Here is a 25,765-nt window from a genome sequence, read left to right as displayed (position 1 = left end):
TTATAATTTGCCATTTATTTTTGCTTCTTGTTGCCATATCAGCGTTGCCATATCAGTATATGCAATATCATATTGTGTTGGATAAACCATACGGTTTTGATTGGAAGTCACGTTTGTTGCAATCACAAACATACATCGTACTTCCCCACCCAGCATTTATGATGCTGTAAACTGACAGTTACTTTCTCAAAACAGGAACTTATACTCTTTACTTCTGACTCTATGATGCTCTGAAGTAACGCCCGACGGAGCATCAACAAACAGATTGAGGTGAGTTGTAACATATGCAACCGACTCATAAAACTACAGAGGCTGGGTGTGTTCAATCTATACACTGTGTTGTTTTTGTGACAGTGAATGCATTTCCAGTGAGATCTGACTTCAGCAGATGGCAATGACGTAGTGGAACCTGGAGATATTCCCTTCAACATGTGTGTGTAATGTGTAACACCCCATTCCTGAGAGAGAGAGAGGGAGAGAGGGAGAGAGGGAGAGAGGGAGAGAGGGAGAGAGGGAGAGAGAATGAGATGAGGCCATTTGCCAAGAATGCGTTGAGCATAAGCTCGTATGTTTAAATCTCTTATTTTTTTAAACCAGACAACTTTGAAGACATCTTCAGGCGTATAATGTTATTCGGAATTCATTTCTCTCCATGGAGTGGAAGCAAAAGGCATTTTTACTTCACCTTTTTTGCTTCAACGTGTCATGGGTTAGTAGCAAACCAGTTGGTACATCCGATTTTGAACTTGACGCAAACTGTCTTTGAATGTAGCTATAAATTGCATCTTTAATTTTCCTGTCTGTCTTTGCTCTTAATGTTGCTGGAGCAGAGAGTCTGAACTGGATCAGTTTCAAAAGTCAGATTTTATGATCCAGAGAGTAAGTTTGCTTCACACTGAGAAATTTTGCTGTAGCCCACTCGTCTCACAAATTCACTTAGAGGCATTTACATTTTTTTACATGCCACAGGCAATTTTGACTTAAAATTCAGAACTGAAGATCACGTAGCCTTTTAATGAGTTACAGCTTAATTTGGCCACGCCCCCCGAGAAGCTGAATGTGTATTTTAATTGAAGATTCATTCCTATAGCCTAACTAGAGCATGCTGACAGTAATACCAATCTTGTGGGTTTGTATTGAAGAAATGTAGCATAATTGTAGTCATGTCCTAACTACATCGTAACTTTAGCTTTAATTTAGGACTGTTTAGCGATTAAATATGCTCACCTTTCAGTTGTTCTAAATCTGTATAATTTTGTTATTATGAACACAGAGAAAGATATTTGGAAGCATGCTTTTAACAATACACATTTTGCCCAGCATTGACTACCACAGTAGGAACAAATACAATGGTAGTCAAACGTGCCCTAGTCCTACATTGTTCAAATTGTCTTCTTTTGTGTTCAACAGAACAAAAATAAATGATAAAGTATGTTCAATGGGGGCAAGATCTGTTTGGTAATAAGCATTCTTACAAATACCTTTTTTATCAGAACAAAGACATTTATACAGATTTGCACTCGAAGGTGAGTAAATGATGACAGAATGTTTGGGTGAATGAATTGGCTTAATCATAACGATTGACCATTATGAGGATGGTGTATAACTTCATCAATGTGAAAGACAAATGCAAAGCCTTGATTGTCTGAACACAGGACTCGTCCTTCATCCGTGATAGCTTTCTGATGAGTCTAAGATTGACTCTATCGTTCCCTGAATCCGTGTTGTGTCTTTTGGATCAAGCTGTGGAAAAACCAAGCCATAGATCCGTGTAATCAAGCCCTGCCTCTGACAGATATGTTATGGTCAGCAATGGCAGTCACGCCCTACCGGTCCCCCCACCCACCGTTGATCGCCATCTGTCTCTCATTTGGGTTTGCGACAAGGGCACCAGGACCTTGTGGCATGTGCGACACGCGGCGGAGCTAAGGTGATGATTTGAAGGGCTTTACAAAGAACTAAGTATAGACACACACCGTCCCCCACCCCACCGCCAAACGCCCAGGGTGTCAACTAGAACATATTGATGCCCCTCTGTTAGCCATAAATCAAGAGTAATTGTTATGATCACAGCAAAACTTTGTTGAATGGGAGTGAAGTATGTTAAAGTTCATATGAATTAACCATTAAAGTCAACATGATGTTAGTCATTCAAACATTAGATTTTTTTAAAGCTTGGGTATGACCTCAGAAAACAATATAATTTTTTTTGGATATTCTGAAGCTGATGTCATGTGATCAAGACAAATGTGAAAGGAGGCAAGCATTTTTCTAATCTGAATCAGCCCACAGCTTCACCCCAGTATGCCCATTTCCATACAGCTTCGCATCTTAGAATCTAGCGGCTACATGGGGGTTTAAAAGTCACCTTAGGGTTTCTGTTGCCTTTGGCAAACGTTCATTTTCTGGGCACAAAAGTGTTTCCACTAAAGTGGAAAACGTGGTGGTACAGTTAGAGGCCAGGACTGTCCATCTACTTGCAGGGTGGCATGTTGTGATGCCCCTGGCTTCCCTCATTCTCCTTGTTCTTCAGTCTAATGTTCAGCGCACTTAAACCATCTCGCTTCTCCCGCTGTGAACCAGCACATCAGATATGTTACATTACCCACTATGCATAATGGATTAGCAATAAATCTATTTCTGTAACGGGGCTACGACTCCCGCATTATGTCTCCGAGGTCTTTATTAGTGAATATGAGAGAGAAAGCAGGGGCAATGAGGGAGAAAGACATTTCAGGGAGATGTTCTGAGTTTCCTACCACTCCATTTTGTGTTGTTTTATCATTTATATATCAGAAAAATGCCGGAAAGGGAAAAGGTTACTTGCAATTGGGTTGTTTGGAATTTTGGGCACTGCAACATGCTTTTATTTTGGTTTGACGTTTGTTTGTTAAAAAATGTTTAAACACTTTGATTATGTTGCAAGAAGGGCTGTCAAAAAAAGTAGTTGCGATTAATCGTATCCAGAATAAAAGTTTGTGTTTACATAATGTTTGTGTGCTGTGCATATTAATTTTGTATTTATAAACACATACACATATTAAAGAAAATATGAAATATAAAAATTTATAAATTATTAAAGAATATAGAAGAAATGTATATGAACAGTGAACAGACATATATTATGTAAACACAAACTTTTATTCTGGTTGCGATTAATCATGATTAATCGTTTGACAGCCCTAGTTGTAAGGTAAAAATGTTATGAAAAAAAAATTCACTTAAAATTAGCATAGAGAGCACTACAAGTCTGTAGATTGTATCCAGACATGAGTACTTTCTCTTGTATTTAGGAAGACAGATCGAAAATCATAAAAGCAGACACTTCTTTTGCTGTTCACTGAATGTTCTAGCAGATTGATATTGGAGAGAAGACACTTGATCTTCTTGATTCCCTGTGACCTCACACTCTGAGATAATATTTTTTTTGGAGCCACAGGTGTGCACCCTATCTGAGAGGTCAATAAAAGAAACACTTTCTTTTGTGATGGAAAACATGACTTTCTGAAAAAGTCTTCATCTCAGCTGGCTGACTAAAACCCGTTCTTCAAACAGATCAAATTGCACGGCCAACAAATTGTATCTCCCGTAGTGTGGACCGCCAACTGTTTTTATTTTTGAAGTCACAGGTGACCGACAGCTGAATCTACAGCTAAGGTGGGTCATCTAACTAAAGGTGGTCTTATAGAAATGTAACGAAATGCTCAAATCCTAGAGGTAGACGTAATCGCAATGATGTAGAAATTATTTTGATTATATGAAAAGATTTCTGGGGAAAATGAAATGTGTTATATATAACACTTGTAGAGACTCATATACATATTAGAGAGGTAAGACGCAGCTCGTTGCATGCGTTCGCTGTTGTCTTCGCCTCTTTGAAATTAGTTCTAGGTGAAACTCAGGATCTAAATTAAGAGAAAAATATTTTTAGCATTCAGTGTTACTTACGTGGGCTGATTCTCTCTTTCACAGGATGCTTCTCACATATATTTAAATATAGATTTTTGCCAAAGCCAAAGAAAGTGCATATATTAAGTCTATTCAATAGGTGCAACTAGGCTACATGAGCAGCGTACTTTACCAAATACATGTTTTGACATTTTTAAACATTTTTATGAAATACTTGGTCAATTGCAGCATTACATTGTAGAATATTTTGTATAATGAACATTCAATTGTTTAGATAAAATCTTGTCAATTTCACAAAAAAGTATGTCTTTCATATCCCTCTGCAGTCTATTTCTTCTTAAATAATTCAAATAAAAATGTAATGTCCATTTAGTATTTATTACACAATATGGAATAAATGGAATAATGTGCCATCAAGAATTCATTATCTCAAATAAACCACTGATCAAAAACAATACTGATCATCCTGTCAGAGTTACAGACTGTAAATATTGACATATTGACTTATATATCAATAAGTCAAACAGTGTTCATGTGCCACATTCCCTATACTTTACATGGACAAACACCATGCTGCACTTGTGTCAATAAACTGTAACCGAACGTCAGGAGACCCTTGCATGACTCCAATGCAGGGTCTGACCGCTGACCTTTCAGCTGACCCCGGCCCCATGCTTGATGTAAAACTTGTTTGGCTTGATGACAAACCTGAACACATGCACAGAGCAAACACAAACACTTGTACTAGTGCCTACTAAACTTGTAACGGTTTGGCTTTGGTATGTATGGAATGAAGTGGGAGAGAAATCTCATAGTCTTAATGTACAAAGCATGTCCATTCTCTCTTTCTCTCATTGATGCACACAAAGTGGATCAAAGAGTCTTGACAGGTTACAAGCCAACCTCTGTTAGTACACAAAGCCCTGGTTTCAATTTCAGCCTGAGCGCACGCCCTCAGACCGCCTACAGTTGGTCACAGCTATCTGATGTTACACATTTGGGAGTAAGGCTCACAGATTTTGAATGTACTGTAAAGTAGAGGTCATACATATTTGACCATGTGTTTTCATGTCCCACATACATTCATACAATATACATGCGGTATTCTACACACATTATATTTGTACATATTGATGCTCATGTGTACGCATGAGCACTCAAACCCACACTCATGCAAATATACACAAATCCTTCACAAACTGTGAGCCATCACTGTTTAACATAATCGCACATTTGGGACGACACATTCTCAACACCCCATCACAAATAGATGACAGCCTGTCCACAAATAAAAGCTAAACAGGTGCAGAAGATCACGAGATGTGTTTGTGATCGTTTGTTTGACAACGCCATTTGTCTGAACACCTCTTACACTGCTTTTATGTGGACAGGTTTTTACGCAAAAAAAGTGAAGTGATTCATAAGAACACGTCAGCAACGGATTTCAACATGAGATGTGGAAGCGTATATGTAAATACTTATTCCTATTAACATATCCATATATCCGTAAAGATTGTGCCGTCGTCCTTTCAGTCACTGTTTACTCAAAGGTGCTTTGAGTAATTTTTTGGAGGATCTATCGACAGAAATGCAATATATTAATATAACTATGTTTTCAGAGGTGTATAAAGACCTTACATAATGAAGCGTTATGTTTTTATTACCTTAGAATGAGCTATTTCTATACACCGCGGGTCCCCATACAGGGAATTCTCCATGTTGTTTCTAGAGTAGCCCTAAACTGACAAACTGCTCTACAGAGTACGTTTCGTAAATCTCCTTTGGCAAAGAAAAGAAAATGTGACAAGCTTTTCCATCAACTTCCAAGTGGTTTTAACAAAGTGAAGCCATCAATGATATGTCATATTATGTAAGTCAGTTTTTTTTATTTCCACAAGGACACGAAACACTCTGCTTCTCTTCGTTTTGTTCTCACAATAATCCGCCTCGGCGAGGTGTCAGTCAAATGACCGTTGTGTGTTTTTGCCTCTGAGATTTGCACATTTTCTTTTGTCAATACATCTCGCTGGCTTTGTTTAACGAACTGTTTTCTCTCTCCGTCAGAAAAAGCAGCAGTTGTGAAACAGCCTGTTCTCTCACCAGTCTGTTAATTACTTCTCTATTTATTTAGCGCTTGTGCTTTGCTGATGGGAGGCCCTAGGGATTGTCTGACTCCCATGCTAAATAGCCTGCATTCCAATCCCTTGATGCCCGGGCTAATACCATCCTCTACTTTCATCTCCACGGCCTGCCAAATTAGCACCCATCGAACCCTCGATAGTGAAAAACAAGGAGAACGCACAGCACCCTGGAGGAACTTCCGTTCAAAGTAAATGACTTAGCCCCAAACCCCCCCAGAAATATACAGGTGGGCCTTATCTTAAATGCTGCGAGAATAAATCTAAACTCTTTCATGTTTTGTTTTGTACTGTCAAGACACCATCAAACAACATTTAAACGTTTATTTACTTGAGAAGCAAAGATGTGTTTGATCATAAGAAAATGTGCCATTGTTTATTCAACAGGTTGAGCTCTTTCTCTACTTGAATCTGTGCTTTCCGTGGTTTTCACATAGCTGTTTAAAAAGTACATGGCGCAAATCTGATCTTAGGTCAGCTTTTCATCGCCAAACTCTCCCTGCTGGAGGGCCTCTCTTTTCGGTCTTTAGCTGTTGTGAGAGCAATAGCTGAAGTCTATGTCCATCTGCATAAGAATGCTGCGCACTTCATAGAGGAAGGAGGAGGGCTGGAAGAATGGATGAAAATTCTTCCTGTTCCCCTCAAACTCTTTCATTCCCTCTCCCCTGTTTATCAAGTCTCTGCTGGGTTGTTTCACAGACTCCTACCTGAGTATATTATATCCGTGCCAGTTTCTGAAGTAAAACCCGCAGATAAAATGTTGGTTTCATTCAGTTTTAGTTTAGACACATATGCTTTAACACGATAACCTTATCTGTTAAACAGTGTCCATAAATAGTTGTTTCCTATATATGTCCATAAATAGTTGTCTCGTTTCCTCAATTCAATAGTTGTACTTTTGTACTTTCGTTGTACGTTTGGCAAAGCTTACACAAATGTCCTGTTAAATAGTTTGAGTCACAAGCAAGATAGGGCTACAGTTTTCACAAAGGTATTCACGACCGTATCTGTAAATATTAGGTTTTGAGATTGTGTTTAAGATGTAGTACACTTAAACAAATAAGCCTACTGTTTTTTATAGTTGGGGATTTGTATGTTCTTTATCGCTTGATATCAGGGCATGTCACATTGTATTCAATGAACGGCATGTTTGTCCACGATATTAACAGAAATGTTCTTTGTAGCCAAAAAATCCTTTTTACTGTGAAACGTACACCGGAGTAAAAAGCGTGCAAAGTCTCCCCATATTAAAATAGGCTATATTACACATACATGGTCATCCCTTGGGAAAATGTATGGTTTTATTATACTAAAACGATAAGCGGTTTCATCGGATGCTCGCGCCTGGCCCAAACTTAACTTCCGATCTGTGTTCGTTATCAGTCTGGCAAGTAATAATAATTTGTTTTAGATTTATACTGACATTTTTGTGTAATTGGGTTAAATGAAATCAAAGCTTCATAACACGTTTGTTGTTGCCACTGATAGTTTTGATAGGTTGATTGCCATAGTTTTAAGACAAAAATGCTGTGGTCATTGTGATGAAACCTTGTACATGTGTCCTTCAAAAAACAATGTTTACTATAATGGTTCATATTTTTAAGGGATGGTCTGTAGCTAAATGACTTACAAAGCAATACGCGAGTGGGAGCCCCGATTGTGCGTGTCTGGTTGTCTCCGCGTGAGAGAAAAAGAGAAAGACAGATTGTACAAGTTTATCCTCCCATCGGCGACTTCGCACGATGGCAATGTTGAGCAGTGTAGCGTTGATCAAGATCATGTGACGGACAGACACTCAACCGCACCGATCGCAGACACATCAGTAGTTTCCACAGCGCGCGGCCGGCGACACGCACTGAACATTGCGCTTCTTTAAACCGTTATTCAACTTCTGTCTGAACGGCGGCTCGGTTAAAGTGCTGGAGCGACGATACATTGAACAGCCTGGATCCTAAAACGGTTTGGGGACGATAAAAACATCCGAAGGCTAAAGCGAGTGAGACGCGCAAATCTCAGCGGGCATGTGGGAGTTTTTGGAGTTGTTTGACGGCAAACATTTCGCAAACATTTAAGAACTGTCGGGAAGGTTATTTTGCGTTTTGGCTTCAAGTTTAACTAGAAAGTAAACCTTCAGCTCATGGTTGAGGTTGAATTGCAACGTCGTGTTTGAAAAAGTAGCAGCACCAAGGCAAGACTTCGTTTACTGGAGTAACGTTAAATAAAACGGGGGACACAGATTAAACCCCACCGTTTTTTTTTTGTGTGGGGACAGTCGTGTATTTTCCCGTAGCTCGTCTATTGAGGCTTTTTGAAGGTATTTCCAAAAACATGGTTGGGGAAATGGAAACGAAGGAGAAGCCCAAGCCGACTCCCGATTATCTGATGCAGCTCATGAACGACAAGAAACTGATGAGCAGCCTGCCAAACTTCTGCGGCATCTTCAACCACCTCGAGCGACTCTTGGATGAAGGTGAGAGGATTTTATTTGTTTGTTTAAACATAAAGCGTGCATGTGTTTTGTTGGTTAATGCATATGCGCAAATAGTCTTGGTCAAAGGCTGTGATAGACCGCATTTCCTTCATTTTAGTTGAGGTTAGTTTGACATCTGAATGCCCTTCCTATCGAGACAGAAAAGTAGTCTCACTTTGCAGTGTTAACATCTTTGTTTGTGAAATGACACATTGTTTTGTCTAAGCATCACATAGTAATAGCCAACCCAACGTTGATAAATGTAAACTCCCCAACATTTGGGAAATAAATCATGGTTTTATTAAAGTAGCCTAAAGTATAGACAGCATTTATATTACCATGGATTCACTACAAATATCATTAAGTTATGGTTACTGTAGTAAACCCTGATTCGTCTTTGTAATGGCAGGTACATAGTCTTGCATAGTTAATAATAATATTATAATAATAGTAATCATGTGGTCATTAGTGAAGATAAAACAAAATAATATATTATACAGGGAAAACTGCACTTAGAGAGGACAATATTTCTTTCAGGTGTAAAATGCCCGTCCTGGGTCACACATGTGGGTGTAGCTGTCTTTATCCAAACCCAGAAAGTTCTGATGTATGGGTAAGGGTCTGATGCCAGCAGGGGGGGCTCTCCAGTTCATCTGAGTGGCGTTGAGCCTCAAATCACCCCTAAACATGGATACCAGTTCCTATGTAATTTATTTTGGGCACACTTTTATTCTTAGATGGGGTTGGGTCTTTTGAAAAATCACTGATTATCTGCTAAAATTGAGTGGAGAAGTACATGTTTGACATTTTGCTCGGATGAATTACAGACCCCGTGAACCGAATATGTTTATACCTCTGTAAATGTATCACAAGTTGTCTGCTGGACCCTTCAGACAGTCCTGATATTGTGAAACAGGTCGTTTTGGGTTCAAAGTAAAAATTTGAGTTCATCGTTGACATATTTCAGGTAAAGGCATCTGATATTAAAAACAGAAATCTTGCTTAGTTATGTTCTCTCTCTCTCTCTCTTTTATTTTAATCACAGAGCACGTGGCCTGGCTTATTTCACTCTTCGTTTATTGCAGATAATCCAGAGCAATAATATAAAGGTTAATGCTGCAGTACTTCCACAGAACGTGGGGTGATCTGAAGGATTTTGTCATTCAGTGTATTCCGTCTGGTTCACCGGTACGCTGAATCTCTGGACATTCATCGTAGCTTGTGGCGTGCTGAAGTATCTGTGTCATAAATAACTTTACTAAATTTAGGGTTTTCAGTTCCTCTCTTAAGAGCTAATTTAGCCTTGCCAGCTCTTTTCAGCCAAATGAACTGCAAACTGATTCGAGTATATGAACTGAAATGTCGATCAGCATAAAATAGGTGGAAGTTTAGTTCCTTATGATGATATTGAGATTGCTGTCCCACAAATAACACATGGGTTTGCAATGACCCATGGGTGTTTTTTTGACTCGCCGTAGATTTTTATTTGACTCGTATGTACGCATTTATTTTAGGATGTCTTTGTATAAGCCTGGCATTTGCAGGGCATTTTATTATACACACCTAATGTTTTTCTTTATGCCAGAGAGAGGAGGTTTTGGAGTTTGCAGTTAGAAAAAGAGTTTATATTGAATATTTTAGCTTTTATCTATTAGTTTTTCAATGTTCGAAATCTGTATTTAGATCTGTAGTGTTCATCATAAGACACTGCTGTCTGAACGTTCTGCGTTAATACCTGCCATTGAATGTTATGTTTGATAACTCGTATTTAAGTATCTGCGTTTTTGAGTTCATTGCTCAGGGTGGTGTGATGATCCAGTGTGTTTTCATAGCAGTGCTTGGTTTCTTCACACGTCTTTGTGTTTCCTCTTAGGAGCAGAGATTCTGCTGAGATGCTGCTAATTGAATTATTGACTAATTAAGCCATCATAGAAGAGAATTTCTGGGAGAGGATCCAGAAACAATGTTAAACCTCTCTTTGAACACACTGGCTTTACTGTTTATCATTTGGATACACAGAAGGACCCTAGAGTCTAGTGATCCAGAGTCTATATTTTTGTTCTTTAAGAAATTGTATATAGATAAACACCCCTTTAATTATTGCATAAGGTTAATAATAATATGTGTGCTTTAAAGTGATCACCCAAAATGAAAATTCTGTCTGCATTTACTCACCCTTTTGTCATTTTATACCTGCTGTGTGACTTTCTTTCTAGTAAAGAACACAAAAGATATTTTGAAAAATATTGGTAACCGAACAATGGCGGTAATAGAGGTCTGTATTTCATATAAATTTGCAAGAGGTAAATCGTACAAGGACAAATGATTATTAGAAAAAAGCAATAACGAAGGCATAATCCTAACTAAAGCTAACAGTCATGTGCGAAAGCAGATCGCACCAAAAAGTACAAATAAGATTGAACAAAATTAAAGGTCACAGAACTACTACTTTGCCGAAGGAGATAATGTATTTACGATAAAAACGCTCTGTAGAGCAGTGTGTCCGTTTAGGGCTACTGTAGAAACAACATGGAGAATTCCATGCAAGGGGACCCGCGTTGTTTAGAAATAGCTTGGTAATAAAAAAAAACATAACGCTTGATCATGTAAGGTTTTTATACACAGAGGTTATTTAGCATTTTTGTCAATAGATTCTCCAAACAATTACACACAGCAACTTTAATACCAACTAGCCACCTCGCATATAATATTTGCCGTGAGATTGTGTTTGATAGTTTGATTCATTTGTAAATCTATTACTTAAATTGCCAAATCTGGTGCTTTGTGAAATGCATTTTCCAAAGGGGACAAAAATGTTGGGAAATGTTGAGTTCTTGACCTCTGATTGTCCTTGCATAACTTTCTTCACAGTTAAGCTGTGAAACGTGGTGTTCTGTTCATCCCTTTCTTACATATTCTGGCACTTGAGCGATTATTAGATGTCACCCTCTGACCTATTTGCATCATATGACCATGACAAGGACACACACAGGCATTTCTTCTTAATGGAGGAAAGATCACATGATGATTCACAGATCTTCTACCATTTCATGATTGTTAGAGTTGTTGAATACAAAGAGAAGTATGTGTTTCTGCTTTACACTTGTCTAGAGAGAGACTTGTCTTATTTTACAATGTCTAATTGCGTACCTTTTAGTTACCATTTGCCTAGGCATCCGAGGGCAAGCTTGCTCTCCTGAAATGTCTTTCATCATTAATGTGTGTGTGTGCGAGCATATGCGGTTAGTGTCTAGCTCTGTGTGTGTGTTTAACTGAGTAACCTTTTCATCTCAGAATACATGTGACATGCGTGGTCTTTGATTTTGGACTGCATTAAGCCATTACCACAGCAGCCTCATCCCGTGACACAGACAGAACAAGACGCTGGGATACTCGAGGGAACCAGCTTGTGGATTGTAGGCAGACAAAGTAGACAGCCTCTCTCAAACTCCAGAAAAGTGCAGTCAGGACAAATATTGCAAAATTAACAGATGGAGAATAAACTTCCCAAAACATGTTTAGCTTCCAATGTGGAGTGGAGCGAGAACTGGGTTGCAGTTCGCAACTTAACCACTAGATGCTGCTGAATTTCATACACCGGACCTTTAAGTGCACCTAGGGATGCAGACTTTCTGTGCAGTCTTTCTGTAAAATAAATGCCACTCAGAGTGGTTTGATGTTATTTGTTGTCTGTTGAAAGAGTAAGTGTGTCAGTTCATTCTCAGGTCAAATCTTGCTTTGTGTCAAACCGCATGTCTCATTTGTGAAGATGTTTTTCGGATTGACTTCACACGTCTCTTCCTCTTTGTCTCTCTTTGGCAGTTTTCTTTAGGATAAAAGTGTTGATTATTGGATGTTTTCTCTGATCTCATCATCTTCTGCTCTCTCTGTTAAGACCCAATACTTATCTCCCCTTTAACTGCCAGTTTTCATAATTGTAGACTCTTCTCTTTCAGAGCCTAAAATCAGTCTGCATTGTTCAAACACAGCGGCATGACATCAGGATGATGTCATAGTTTGACAATTTTCATATTGTTTTCAGATTTATGTTCAATAAGCACAAAGCACACACACACTAATACATCATTTAACTTATCTACACATTATTGATCTACTCCTCATGTTGTTTCAAATGCACATGCTCTTCCCCATTTGGAACAACCTGAAGGAAAGTAAATAAATGGTATTATTCATTTTGTTTTGATCTATTGAGTGTCAACTCAGGAAGCAGTGAAAGAGCATCTTTTTTCATGAAACGAGTCGGTCAGTTGACATTCCAGGATGCTTTATGCGTGATATGTAAGTAAGAAGTTCCCGATTAAAATGACAGCGGTCGAAATGGCACAGCTTGTGCCACAGGAATGTTCTCTGTGGCTGAACACAGCTTCCAGTTCGAAGAGATGTAGTTAATGAAAATATTGTTATCGAATGTGCACAGTTTGACAATTGCGGTAACTCTGGAGTCTGTTCTCTCCTCCATTTTTTTTGGCAGTGTGCGAGTATCCAGATGGTTTCTCTGTTTGAGGTCTACTCTTTCATCCCTCTTGCAACCTTTTTTTGGTCTTTTTCGCCTTTCTTTATCGTGTTTTCTCTGTTCGTCTCAGCGTCTCTCAACTCTCCCACATTGCCGCAGATGGCCGACACTAGTGTCTGTGCATGCCAGACTGAAATAATCTGTTTCTGTTCCAAAGCGTTAAAACTAGTGCATGTGCTGCACTTTACCATAGACTACTGTCACGGTGTGTGGACAGAACCCAAACGCAGGCAGCAGAGTTAAATAACAAAAACTTTATTTAAACAAAAGACCCTCGATGGGGAGAACAAGATCTAAAACAAGACAAAAATGTAAACTAAAACTTTCCACAAGGGGAACAAAACAAACAAAGTCCTTTGAATAATAAATCAACAAAATCCACAAACTTAGAACAGGAACAAACACGATAATCCATAGACAGGAATAATCCAACAAGGTGACGTGAGGAGGTACGAAAATGACAAAATGACAATGAACCGACCAGGGACAGAGGGAAAACTGGGGCTTAATAAAGGGAAAACACTAACAAGGACTGATGACACAGGGAGAGTGGCCACAGGTGACAAGGATGAAACACTAAGGGAAAGCTAACAGGAGGATTGCACGAGGCAGGTGAGGGGACTGAAACACTAAGGGAAGGATGGATCAGGGCTGGAGACAAGACTAACACTAACGGACTGCAAACAGGGAAACAAGGGGGCGGGGCTAAAGGACATGACACCGGAGAGAGAGCATGGCTTCTCAAACCAAAACAATGCTCTTTCTCCACACAAAACACATGGGACTGACATGATCCTGCCACAAGACTCGAAAACCAAGACAAGGAGAGGCAGGATCATGACAGAGCGCCCGCCTTAAAGAACTCCTCCAGGAGTTCTTCAAGATCACACTAAACATGACAAGACTGACAGACAGGAGGACAGACACCACAAACACAGAACAGAACACACTAGGGGCAGGGCTGACATGACTAGAAAGGGATTGGGGTTGGACAATAAAATAAACATCAATGGGAAGGGGGGAGGCGGAATTGGTGGGAAAAACTTGGGAACATAACTGGGTGGGGACTTAGGAGGGACAGGACCCTGCTTCCTAGAGCTGGGCGGAGGGGTGGGGTAGGAAGGTCTGGGCATGGAAGGGATACCTCTCTTGGAGTGGGAGGAACTAGAAGGGGTAGGGCATGACAGGACAGCCGTAGTTGGGAACGGCTGGGGCAAGGCTGACTGGGTTGTAGGTTGGAGGGCCGGCTGAGACGGACTGGGGACCACCGGACTTGGGACCACCGGACTGGACGGGACCACCGGACTGGACGGGACCACCGGACTGGACGGGACCACCGGACTGGACGGGACCACCGGACTGGACGGGACCACCGGACTGGACGGGACCACCGGACTGGACGGGACCACCGGACTTGACGGGACCACCGGACTTGACGGGACCACCGGACTTGACGGGACCACCGGACTTGACGGGACCACCGGACTTGACGGGACCACCGGACTTGACGCCTGGGCAGGACAGGATGGTGCCACTCTCCTCTGCCTCTTCCTCTTTGACCGGCTCACAGGACGTGTGGCCGGCTGCAGAGTAGCGGTGGGGGACCCCACTATCTCCGTGCTGGAAGAGTCGGACGGGGAGTCCCACGACTCCCTCCGTCCACGCCTACCACGGAGGCTAGCTGGTGGTGGAGCAGAGGCTGGTGGCGCGGCAGTTGTCAACACCCCGAGCTTCAGGGCAAGACCCTCAGGGATGGGGCCCAACGGAGATGCAAAACATGGAGCAGTTGAGACCCTGGGCTCCGGTCGGCTCATGACAAACCTGAGCACACCCTCGAAGTCCAGCGGTCTCAGCCTCCTCATCTCCGCTGGAGATAGGGGAACCCTGAGGCCGTGGATGAATGCTGCGGTCACCTCCTCCTCTCCGAGGACCACCTCTCCTGCAGCTTCCAGAAACCTATCAAGGTAGTCCGCCAGGTCTGAGTTATCCTGGCGAACGCTGCAGAGGGGACGAGGCTGGCAGGACCTTGCAGCAAACACTGCTGCCTGCTGGGTTCTTCTTGGTCGGTTCATTCTGTCACGGTGTGTGGACAGAACCCAAACGCAGGCAGCAGAGTTAAATAACAAAAACTTTATTTAAACAAAAGACCCTCGATGGGGAGAACAAGATCTAAAACAAGACAAAAATGTAAACTAAAACTTTCCACAAGGGGAACAAAACAAACAAAGTCCTTTGAATAATAAATCAACAAAATCCACAAACTTAGAACAGGAACAAACACGATAATCCATAGACAGGAATAATCCAACAAGGTGACGTGAGGAGGTACGAAAATGACAAAATGACAATGAACCGACCAGGGACAGAGGGAAAACTGGGGCTTAATAAAGGGAAAACACTAACAAGGACTGATGACACAGGGAGAGTGGCCACAGGTGACAAGGATGAAACACTAAGGGAAAGCTAACAGGAGGATTGCACGAGGCAGGTGAGGGGACTGAAACACTAAGGGAAGGATGGATCAGGGCTGGAGACAAGACTAACACTAACGGACTGCAAACAGGGAAACAAGGGGGCGGGGCTAAAGGACATGACACCGGAGAGAGAGCATGGCTTCTCAAACCAAAACAATGCTCTTTCTCCACACAAAACACATGGGACTGACATGATCCTGCCACAAGACTCGAAAACCAAGACAAGGAGAGGCAGGATCATGACAACTACAAATTTCTAAGACTCATAAATCAGTGCCAATTTATAATTAGTTGCGCAAAATATATTTGTGTATTTAATGAGCATTTTCCCATAATGCTCCGTTTGTTTTTCTGTTGATTTACTTAAAATATATTAGATAAGAAGATAAAATGGATAAATAAAAGGGACAATTAACCCAAAAGAAAATTATTAACTCACCCTCGAGTTCTTACAGATCTGTATTCATTTTTTGTTTTGTTCCACCATTGACTACTTAAAGCAGAGACAACTGGAAAAATGAGAAAATAGTTACATTTAGCAGACGCTGTACATTGCGGCATACAGCAGAGGTAAATATAAGTGGCGTTCTACCCTATTTGAATGTAATAACCGAATGTGAACTGTAATGATGAAAGTATCATTTCAAATACGGTAGAACAGGATTTCTTTATACCACTGCTGTGTGCCGCAATGTACAGCATCTGTTAAATTTAACTTATTTTTCCATTTCTCTCAGGCATTAAATGTATGAAACAAACAAACCATTTTTCCTACTATGTGCCTCCAGTCAATGGTGGCCAAGAACTGTGTTCATCAAAACATATAAATATATGCATGTTTGGAACAACTTGAGGGTGAATAAATAAAGACAGAATTTCCCTTTGTTGGTACTTTTCCTTGAACCAGAATGCCCATCCTTATCATGAATTTTTCGTGCTCACACTCTTGGTATCTCCACTTTCCTGAATCTGATTTTATGCAAGACAACATCTCAAAGTCTTATAACGGCACACACTGCGAAATAGCGTTTGGTCTGATGACCACCAGTTCTCGCAGGCAACAACACTTTTGTTCGCTAAATGTCAGGAATGTGTCTCACACCTCACATCCCGTACAAGTGCCGTTCAGCCAGCACAAATCTTGGATTTCCTTTTTTTTGACTCCCTTGAAAAATATGTAGAGTGCTTCCAAATTTCCACTCATCCTTGAAATAAGCTAAAGGTGTCAGTTAGAATGAAGTCAAAGCAGACAGATGACGGCGTGTTATTAGTAAATAACAGTGTCTGTATAGGTTATCTGTGGCTCTGCATGTTTAAAGGGCAGGAGGTCTGTTGGCATTACAGGGGTGATATTTATGTCTCTGTGATGTAGTCGTGGTGCACTTCCATACCAAACCAAGTGCATCATACTGTAGTATCAAGACCTAGACTCCAATGACAGTAAACAAACACAAACTGTAATCAAAGACGTCTTGCTCTCTTTCTTTCTTTCTTTCTTTCTTTCTTTCTTTCTTTCTTTCTTTCTTTCTTTCTTTCTTTCTTTCTTTCTTTCTTTCTTTCTTTCTTTCTTTCTTTCTTTCTTTCTTTCTTTCTTTCTCTCTCTCTCTCTCTCTCTCTCTCTCTCTCTCTCTCTCTCTCTCTCTCTCTCTCTCTCTCTCTCTCTCTCTCTCTCTCTCTCTCTCTCTCTCTCTCTGTCTCTCTCTGTCTCTCTCTGTCTCTCTCTGTCTCTCTCTGTCTCTCTCTCTCTGTCCCTCTGTCTCACTCTCTCTCTCTCACTCTCACTCTCACTCTCTCACTCTCTCTCTCTCTCTCTCTCTCTCTCTCTCTCTCTCTCTCTCTCTCTCTCTGTCTCTGTCTGTCTCTCTCTCTCTCTCTCTCTCTCTCTCTCTCTCTCTCTCTATCTCTCTATCTCTCTATCTCTCTCTCTCTCTCTCTATCTGTCTCTCTATCTGTCTCTCTCACTCTCTCTCACTCTCTCTCACTCTCTCACTCGCACTCTCTGATGTTTGTTTTTAGCGCATTTGAAGGTTGTTCTAATAACAGCGAAACTGAAGGTGGAAATTATATGTCACCTTATATATCATCTCAGCTGTTCTGTGGGGAAGAAAATCCGTAATGAGAGCAGGCAGTAGTACACGTGTATTTATAGTTTTTTATTTTGATCATATCTCTTGCTGGAAGATACGTAAATCTTAAAATATGATTACCTTTGTAGAATTAGATTATATTACTTTTGCTCTTTTACACGAGGTAGTCTACTCACGCTTCTTATAGCGCTTATCCACCATCGCGCCGAATTGTTCTTGTTGCTTAAGTGTTCTACTTCGTGCCGATCCATGCCAGCCAGTACGTTAATGGTTTCATTTTCCACCGCAGGGCTGATAACGGAATTGTTTAGGACGTAAACACAAACGCGTCACAACCTGCCATGGTAAGACAAGAGACTGTGCACTGTAACGCCTCTGCGCGCATTCATTACCACGGCCAAAATTTCGTAACAGAACTGTTTCCGACTGTGCTTACAACGGCTCGGGGCGATGGAGGAAAAGCGTTCTCAGGAAACCTAGGCAAAATGTTGCTTTTTATATCGCCTGCAAGATCATGTAGGTTTCACACAAAACCAAACTTAAACTTCTGGCAAAATGTTCAATCGCCTTTCAACACTTTGTATAATGTGACCAATTATTTAACATTCATGTCCACTTTAAAGGGCAAAACGTGTAACTCAATCACCCTAGGCTTAAGCTTTTAAAAGCCTTATTGTGACATGTAGATTTGTTTCATATTGATCCTTGCTGCTTTCATATTGTGGCGGTTTTCGTCAGCTTTGATAACCAATGTTAACGTGTGACCATGCAGGCAGTCATTTATTGTAGACATCACAGATCAAAGATCCATGTGTTAGAGAATTCGCTCAGATGGTGTCATGCCAAAAACATGTGTTGATTGAGTATAAAGTAAGTGTGCATGTGTTCAGTAAATCCAGACACATGCTTGTGGAAACGGCCCTCATTCTTTGGACAGTTGTGGGTGGGGCTTTGAAGAAGAAAGTGCTGAGTACTGATGGGTTATTGCATTTCTGTTGTTATTGCATCATTTTTTTTTTGTTGTATATTAGGAAGGTCCGATGGGAGGCTCTGGCTACCTTGGCTCTGGGTTATATTGAAGTCATATTAATCTACAGACTTTGATGTTGTCGTTTTGAGCCATATTGTACATCAGTGAAAATCCGTTCTAATATACATCGTCTGCTTGCCAATATCCTCCAGAGAGGTTTTGCTTAATAATAATTTAAGTCTCTCTGCGGGACCAGAGAGCATTCAGAGGGCTGGTGTCTGATTCACGCTTTGCAAATGCACATCATGGTGCATCTCACCATGGCTGGCTGGGCTCTTTTGCCCTTTAGGAGTTATTTTGAATGAGTTGCATGGGCTCATTGAGAGTTTTCCAAGTTACTTGAAACAGAAAGTTGATCGTTTTCAAAAACAACAGCCATGTTTTGTATGTGAGAACTTTAATATTGCAAAAAATATGGAGTGATGTGATTTTTTTTCCTTTAGCTTTCTCATGTTTTATTTTAAAGGAATAGTTCACTTTTTTACCGTGGCGAAAGATGGGATAAATAGTGTCTAAGATATCAGAATATCAGAAATTAACCTTTTGTGTTCCTCAAAAAGGAAAAAGGTTTTCTGGTTTTGAACATGAGGCTGAATAAACATAAACAGAATTTTCAATTTGGGTGAACTGGTTTTTCCTTACAGCCTTTGAATGTTTTGTCCATTTTTCTTTCTCACGCCTTCCAGAACTTATTTCCCAGAGCTTCTTTGTATAATTGAGTTTTTATTGTGTGTGTTTGGCAGAGATCGGTCGGGTACGGAAGGACATGTACAATGACACGATGAACGGCAGCACAGACAAAAGGACGTCTGAACTCCCGGATGCTATGGGGCCCATCGCACAACTCCAAGAGAAACTCTATGTGCCTGTCAAAGAGTACCCAGACGTAAGTATAAACATCCAGCGGCCGCAGTGTTGACCTATAAATAACTGTGCCTGCACAAAGTAGGATAGGAAAAGTATTGTAACAAAAAATTATACATTTGATTTGCAAGTGTGGGTCTGACTGTTTCAAAGCATTGTGATAAGAAAGGTGCCGTGATCATTAAAGCTGTTTTATAGCTGAATTGTATCTTTATGATTTAAGTTATAGTCACATTCACGGTTTTGGAATTGGAATGTACATGCACTTACAGAAAAGAGCAAAAGAGTTTTGTTTAATCTAGACTTTAAATGCCTTCACAAGCCGATCAGTACCTGTAAATTTAACAAAAATTGTGTATTTATCATAGACTTTTGTAGACAAAAATCTAATTACTGGAATCTGGCATTCTGTCTATGCAAATACTAATACTACTAAAGTCTATTGTCACAGGTGTGTCCTAGGGGACGAGCGTTTTCTTGTTTGTGCATCGATTGTCTTACTTCAGCTGTTGACTCAGGGGAGCAGGAGATGACGGCAGTAGACCAGATCCAATTAACTCATCCTTATAGACAACAATAATCAAAAGACAAAAATTACCGCAGAAAATATTGCTTAATGCTGTGAGTCTGGCCACTGTTTGGCCACTGCTTTCAAATCTTTCCTAGTCATAGTTCATCCAAAAACCCACAGAGAGAGATATTTGGAAGAATGCCTGTAACCACACAGTTATTGGCCACCATTTAGAACCATATTAGGAAAATTGCCTTACAAATTTCTTTGTTCTGTTGTACACAAAAGAAGATATATTGAAGAATGTAGGAAAGCAAACAGTTCTGGGGCACTTTTAACTAGGGCTAGGCAATATATCGTGCCATTCTCATGCTCTTAGTTTCTCAATGAATTACGGTTAGATGCCTCTACATCCGAAGGCCGGGGGGCACTCTTACGCAGAAACTCTGAATATGGGAAGCAGAAGAAGAACCATTAGTTCCAGGATCATATTCTATCGCTGTTCCATCTGATGATGTTTGACGAGTGTTGCTTTTTCAAATACAGTTTATAAACGACTCATCGACTCTCTCAGTACTTTCTACTGGTCAAAGAGCCGTAGTTCACTGAGAGCTGTGCATGAAACACAGAATCGATTTCAGAATCGCTTTAGACATGTTTAATGAATCACGATATATACTGTATATCGCCCAGCCCTACTTTTGACCACCGTTGTCATTTTTCGTACTATGGTTGTTAATGGTGGCCAAGAACTGTTTGGTTACAAGCATTCTTCCAAATTTCTTTCTCTGTGTTCATGAGAACAAAGGAATGTAAGCAGATTTGGAACAACTCAAGAGTGAGTAAATGATGACAGGATTTTTATTTTTGGGTGAACTGTCCCTTTAACTACATATTTCTACTGCTGCTGTTTTCGAAAAAAGAAACGAATCAAAATAGGAAATCTAAAACAAAGTACTAGTTCGTCTCGTTCTAATGTTGCAAAAGTTGTTTTATTGTGTCAAGTAAACACATTTTGAAGGAAGAAAAGCTTTTGAATAGATAGTCTGATGGATGACAACACAGCGGAGCGTTTGATTTCACGTCGGGTGTCTGGTGTATTAAATGTGATACATTTGACAACCAGCTAAGAATTTCCTATTGATGAGTGACTTATTGAGGTCACAAACTTCATAAAGCAACAAAGTCATTGGGAACAACACAACGCCATCCCAAGTGGGCCGTGTTCATGTGCGATATTTCCCAATTATTATGATTGGTCTGGCTCAACCATAAGTTTTTTTCCTGTTGAAGGATTTATACTTGCCAAGCATCATAAATATAATTTTTTGAATAATAAAACAATTATATAGAATATAAAAAAATTATATCCAATATTTAAATGTCTTTCTTTTGCTATAGCTCAATATGTTACAGCTATAATACAATATATTAAACTTCATAAACACTTGGTGTAAAATGGTCTCATTAAAGCCATTAAAACCCTTTTGCCAAGTCTTTTTTTGTCTTTACCCTTCGTTTGTCATTGTCGTTTATAGATCTGTTAGAGACACAACAGATCCTCTCCTTATCTCCTCCATCAATCATCAAATTTGTTTTGATAGCGGCTTTGCTCTCCTGTAATAGAACCAGAGTACTGATAATCCTTCTGAACCGTATCAGAGCTACCGGCACTACTGCCCCAGTGTCAAGTGTGGGAGAGAGATACGCAGGTCACTGGCCTCTCTGTCCTCCACAGCCTGATTCTTTTGGAGAGAATGATCTGGAACATTATCCCTGTCAGTGTGGTCCATGCGAAAACAAATGGGAAGGTGGCTGTATGGTGATTTATTTCACTGTTCTGCATGCCGTGTCACTATATAAAGATCCTTCGGAGAGAAACTTAAGATGATATAAAGGTTTTGTTTGATGTTTGTTAACATTCTTTGCATTTCATTACGTACCCGCATGTAATTCCAAACATTTATGACTTTCTTTCCTCTGCTTAACACAAAGAAGATATTTTGAAGAATGTTGGTAACCAAACAACATTTAACCCCATAGACTTCCACTGTATGGGCACAAAATCAATCAAAATATCTATTTTGTGTTCCACAGGAGAATGAGTAACATACAGGTTTTGAACAACACGAAAGAGAATAAATATGACAGAATTAAAATGTTGGGGTAAACTGTCCTTTAAACAGAATTCCCTGTCAGAATTCAACAGGTAGTTCTCAACAGGGGGAGCTCATCTGACTTACTTAGACAAAATGAGCATTGAAATACATTTTAAAATAATTATAAATACATTTCTTATTATTATGACGTGTATGCATTTGACAGTTTTTAAACAATGTAAAGCATTATCGCAATTACACTTCATGATTCAGCAAACACAATTCTGACATCACTATTACGTTGCCTTGCAATCACTACCCACATAAATATTGCACAAAACCACAAATTACAATAATACAAGGATGCTGCCAGACAGCCAGCCATCCAAACAGTGGGGTAATGCGCTCAATTCTAAATATACAGCACAGAGGCATCACGGTCCCCAGCAGCTGTGGACGGCCTGAGAGGACTTCAGCTTTAAAAGGAAGAGAATGCATTGTGACCCTGAGAGAGAGGCAGCTGCCTGGCTTATCACTCAGCCCTTGTGACAGATAAGGTTAAATGCTGAAAGAGCCAGACAGCAAACGGCAAAACCCGCTTGTCCCGGCCCTGTGTATGTTAAAGGGCCTGACCGATAAATCACGCCAGGGGTCGAATCAAAGCTGGCCAGTCATTCACATCACTTGACTGATGACTCCTCGAAGCCATAGTTTTCATATCTCCTTTAGGGGGAAAGTATTGCGTGGTTTTGACCTATGGCTTTTTCGATGTCACAGAGTACCATTTTTACGAGGCTTGAGCACTGGAATTGTTTTTTTCATGGTTATTTTTGTTTGCCTGTTATCTTATGAGAAGTGAAATAGCTCCAAGGTGGAGAGAACGTTGAAATGTTTCCAAGCTCAGTAGTAATATCCGGAGAGACTGCTCGACTCTACTGCCCTGATGTCATTTTCCAAGGGAGTTAAGGAATGTCACCAACCGATGATGCAAAGAAATCTCAACATCTGACAGGATCAATACACATGACTGTAAACTGCCTTTCCAAAATACTTGTATAACCATTTCCTTGTTGTCTGATCTCTTTGTTAACATTTCGTTTGTTTCATTTGATTTATGTCAGGAGCATGGTGAAGGTTTCCCAGTGGCAAATGGTACATTCCAAAACCGCATTTGGTCTCTAGATGTTCCCCTCTCATAAAAGGGGATTACACATTCCACACATTCTGCCAGGGTTTACTAAATCCCCTAGATCGAATTGTAAAATGCTGTTACCATCCAGCACTTTACATTCAAGATCAACCTAAAGCTTCCATATGGGAGAATCATCAGATGAGGATGATGGTCTGTGTTTTTAGCCCTTAGGATGTGGCCATCATTCTCTCTCTCTCTCTGTCTTAACCCATGCGACACTTTTCGAAACCAGTCATTTTGTTATCGTCTGTGTTGTATTATTGATAACAGGTTTATGGAGATTTGATAACATGTTTGTTTAAGAACCTGTTACAGATCTTTAGCGCTCCGATGTTCTTGCCAGATGTGTGGAAATGCAGATGTCTTTGACTGAAAGACCTCCGTTGTTTTCTCAACCTTTTTTATGTCTCTTCACAGTTTAATTTTGTGGGAAGAATCCTGGGGCCCCGCGGCCTGACTGCCAAACAACTGGAGGCCGAGACGGGCTGCAAGATTATGGTGCGAGGGAAAGGCTCCATGAGAGACAAGAAGAAGGTGAGCCTTTCTTTCTTCTTTCCTTTATGCTGTATGCTTTTATGGCATCTATATTGGAGATGTTGGATGTCATTCTGTCTGCTTTTAGAAGAGCAAACGGATACAGGCAACTCTTGAAAATAAACAACAATGTTGGGTTCATACCAAGGGTGGTCTGTTTCATGCTCACACTGTTGTTGTGGTCCATCTTTTCCCAAAACATGTCGTCTTGCATTTTTCTTTTTTCTTTAACACAACTCGTACTGCCTACACAAGCGTGCACATAAAATACTAAGAGCGTACAAAAACTGTGGTTTCCATGCATCGATGACATTCTTAGTCGCAAATTCAGACTGATGGGGAATAAATGGAACACAGCGAAGTGAGATGCCTCAGGCAACGGGCCATTCTCTCACTGTTATTACACAACCCACGGTTATCGCACCAGCCCTCTGTAGAGATGCTTATGAAGCCTGTTTCATCAGTCAGGACAGACATGCAGACTTGGCGGCTCAGCATTCTTAGCCAGACGGCTGCCCGGACGTCTAGGAAGCGCAGAACAGACAATTACGAACGAAAGTTAAAACTTCAGCTGTTTCCTCAAGTTTGACGGGGTTGTTTTGTGACAGCACGCGCTAGGGGGCTGTTTTAAAAAGGCTGTTGTCATAATAGCTTGTTAGAATAGAATCTGTGAAAAGGGTATTGGAATATTGTGCTAGATTAGATGTTGAAACCATCAGGCCCTTGTAGTGAAAACTTTATTTCTGTGTTACCGACAGAGATTTAGATTTAAATCCTCTAAAAATGATGGCAAGCAAGGAGGAGAGGAAAACCGAGAAGTAACAGCCAAGGACAAAAAAAGCCAGGCATCACATGCATCTGTTTTCTTTCCTTATATTAGGTTTACATTCACATTCTGTGTGATAAACACAGGTAAGGTTTAGCATTAGGGGTTCACAAAAAGGGTTTAGTTCTGAGCTGCTCTTTTTCATAGATTATAAGTGGATGAGACCAGGGACAGTCAAACAAAAAAGTCAGTTCATTGTTTACCTATTTCAACTTAAAAACTTGAGTTTCGAAAGCTGCCTCAAAAAACTTTAATCACATTGGCTTTACTGTTCACTTTGGTTAAACTAGATTTTTAAAGACAATTTAATATGGGTTTAAGTTAGTGTCGTTTATGTCAGCATAATGTAAATTCAATGAAATTGTAATGGCAATGTGATTTAACACAAAAATTTAAGGCAGCTTTACTGCGTAATATATTATACTTTTTCTGAAGCCATATGAAAGCCTTAGGAACAAATTCAGTTGTTCAGTGAAAATCTTACTTTGAAAATCATGTTTGACATCTGTGGTCAACATTTTCTTTTGTACGAGAAGGAGCAGAATAGACATTCCTAATTTTGTTTCACCAATAAAAGCCATTGTGGTCGGTAAATGATGACAAAATATTTATTTTTAGCTGAACCATTCCTTTAAAGGGGAAGTTCACTCAAAAATCAACTTTGTGTTTTTATATTTTACTCACCCACATCACATTAAGTTAAGAGAACTTCCGGTATCTTGGGAGCACAAATGAAGATATTTAGGTGACATCCGAGAGATTTCCAGGCATCCTAATAGACATCAGGGTGTGAAATCTCTCGAATGCCACCTAAATATCTTAATTTGTGCTCCGAAGATGCCAGAAGTTCTCTAAACATGTTTGGAGAAAAGTACATTTTTGAGTGACTTCCCCTTTAACAACAGTCTTCCACGTTTATGTTGTCACGTGATGGAGTGGCTTGTGTACAATCCAAATTGTAATTCAGATCATACAGCTTTGGAAAAAATTGAAAGACCTTTTAAAGACTTTTTTTTAAATGACTATTTACAGGCTCATGTTTTGGTAAACTGATCCTTCTTGTTTCATTCTCTGAACAATTAACAAAATTTCCAAAT

At 40.2% G+C, this 25,765-nt stretch overlaps 1 protein-coding gene across 4 annotated transcripts in view; it reads left to right on the top strand.

Annotated features, from left to right (window-relative positions):
- The first annotated feature begins 7,784 nt into the window (after positions 1 to 7,784).
- The window catches only part of qki2 (QKI, KH domain containing, RNA binding 2), a 29,330-nt gene continuing 11,349 nt past the window's right edge, over positions 7,785 to 25,765 (top strand). For 2 of the 4 annotated variants that reach the window (XM_079476966.1, XM_079476965.1), the window contains exons 1-3: positions 8,285 to 8,517; positions 19,386 to 19,528; positions 23,726 to 23,842. In XM_079476966.1, the coding sequence (XP_079333092.1) occupies positions 8,376 to 8,517; positions 19,386 to 19,528; positions 23,726 to 23,842 (402 nt within the window). In that variant the 5' untranslated portion in view covers positions 8,285 to 8,375. Of the gene's footprint in view, positions 8,518 to 19,385; positions 19,529 to 23,725; positions 23,843 to 25,765 lie in introns of all 4 variants that reach the window. The other 2 variants (XM_079476968.1, XM_079476967.1) reach the window with 2 other exon arrangements.

Source organism: Barbatula barbatula (assembly GCF_947034865.1).
Source record: "Barbatula barbatula genome assembly, chromosome: 16".
NCBI lineage: Eukaryota > Metazoa > Chordata > Actinopteri > Cypriniformes > Nemacheilidae > Barbatula > Barbatula barbatula.
Note: the sequence above shows the minus strand (reverse complement) of the source record. Positions and strands in the feature narration are given on the sequence as shown.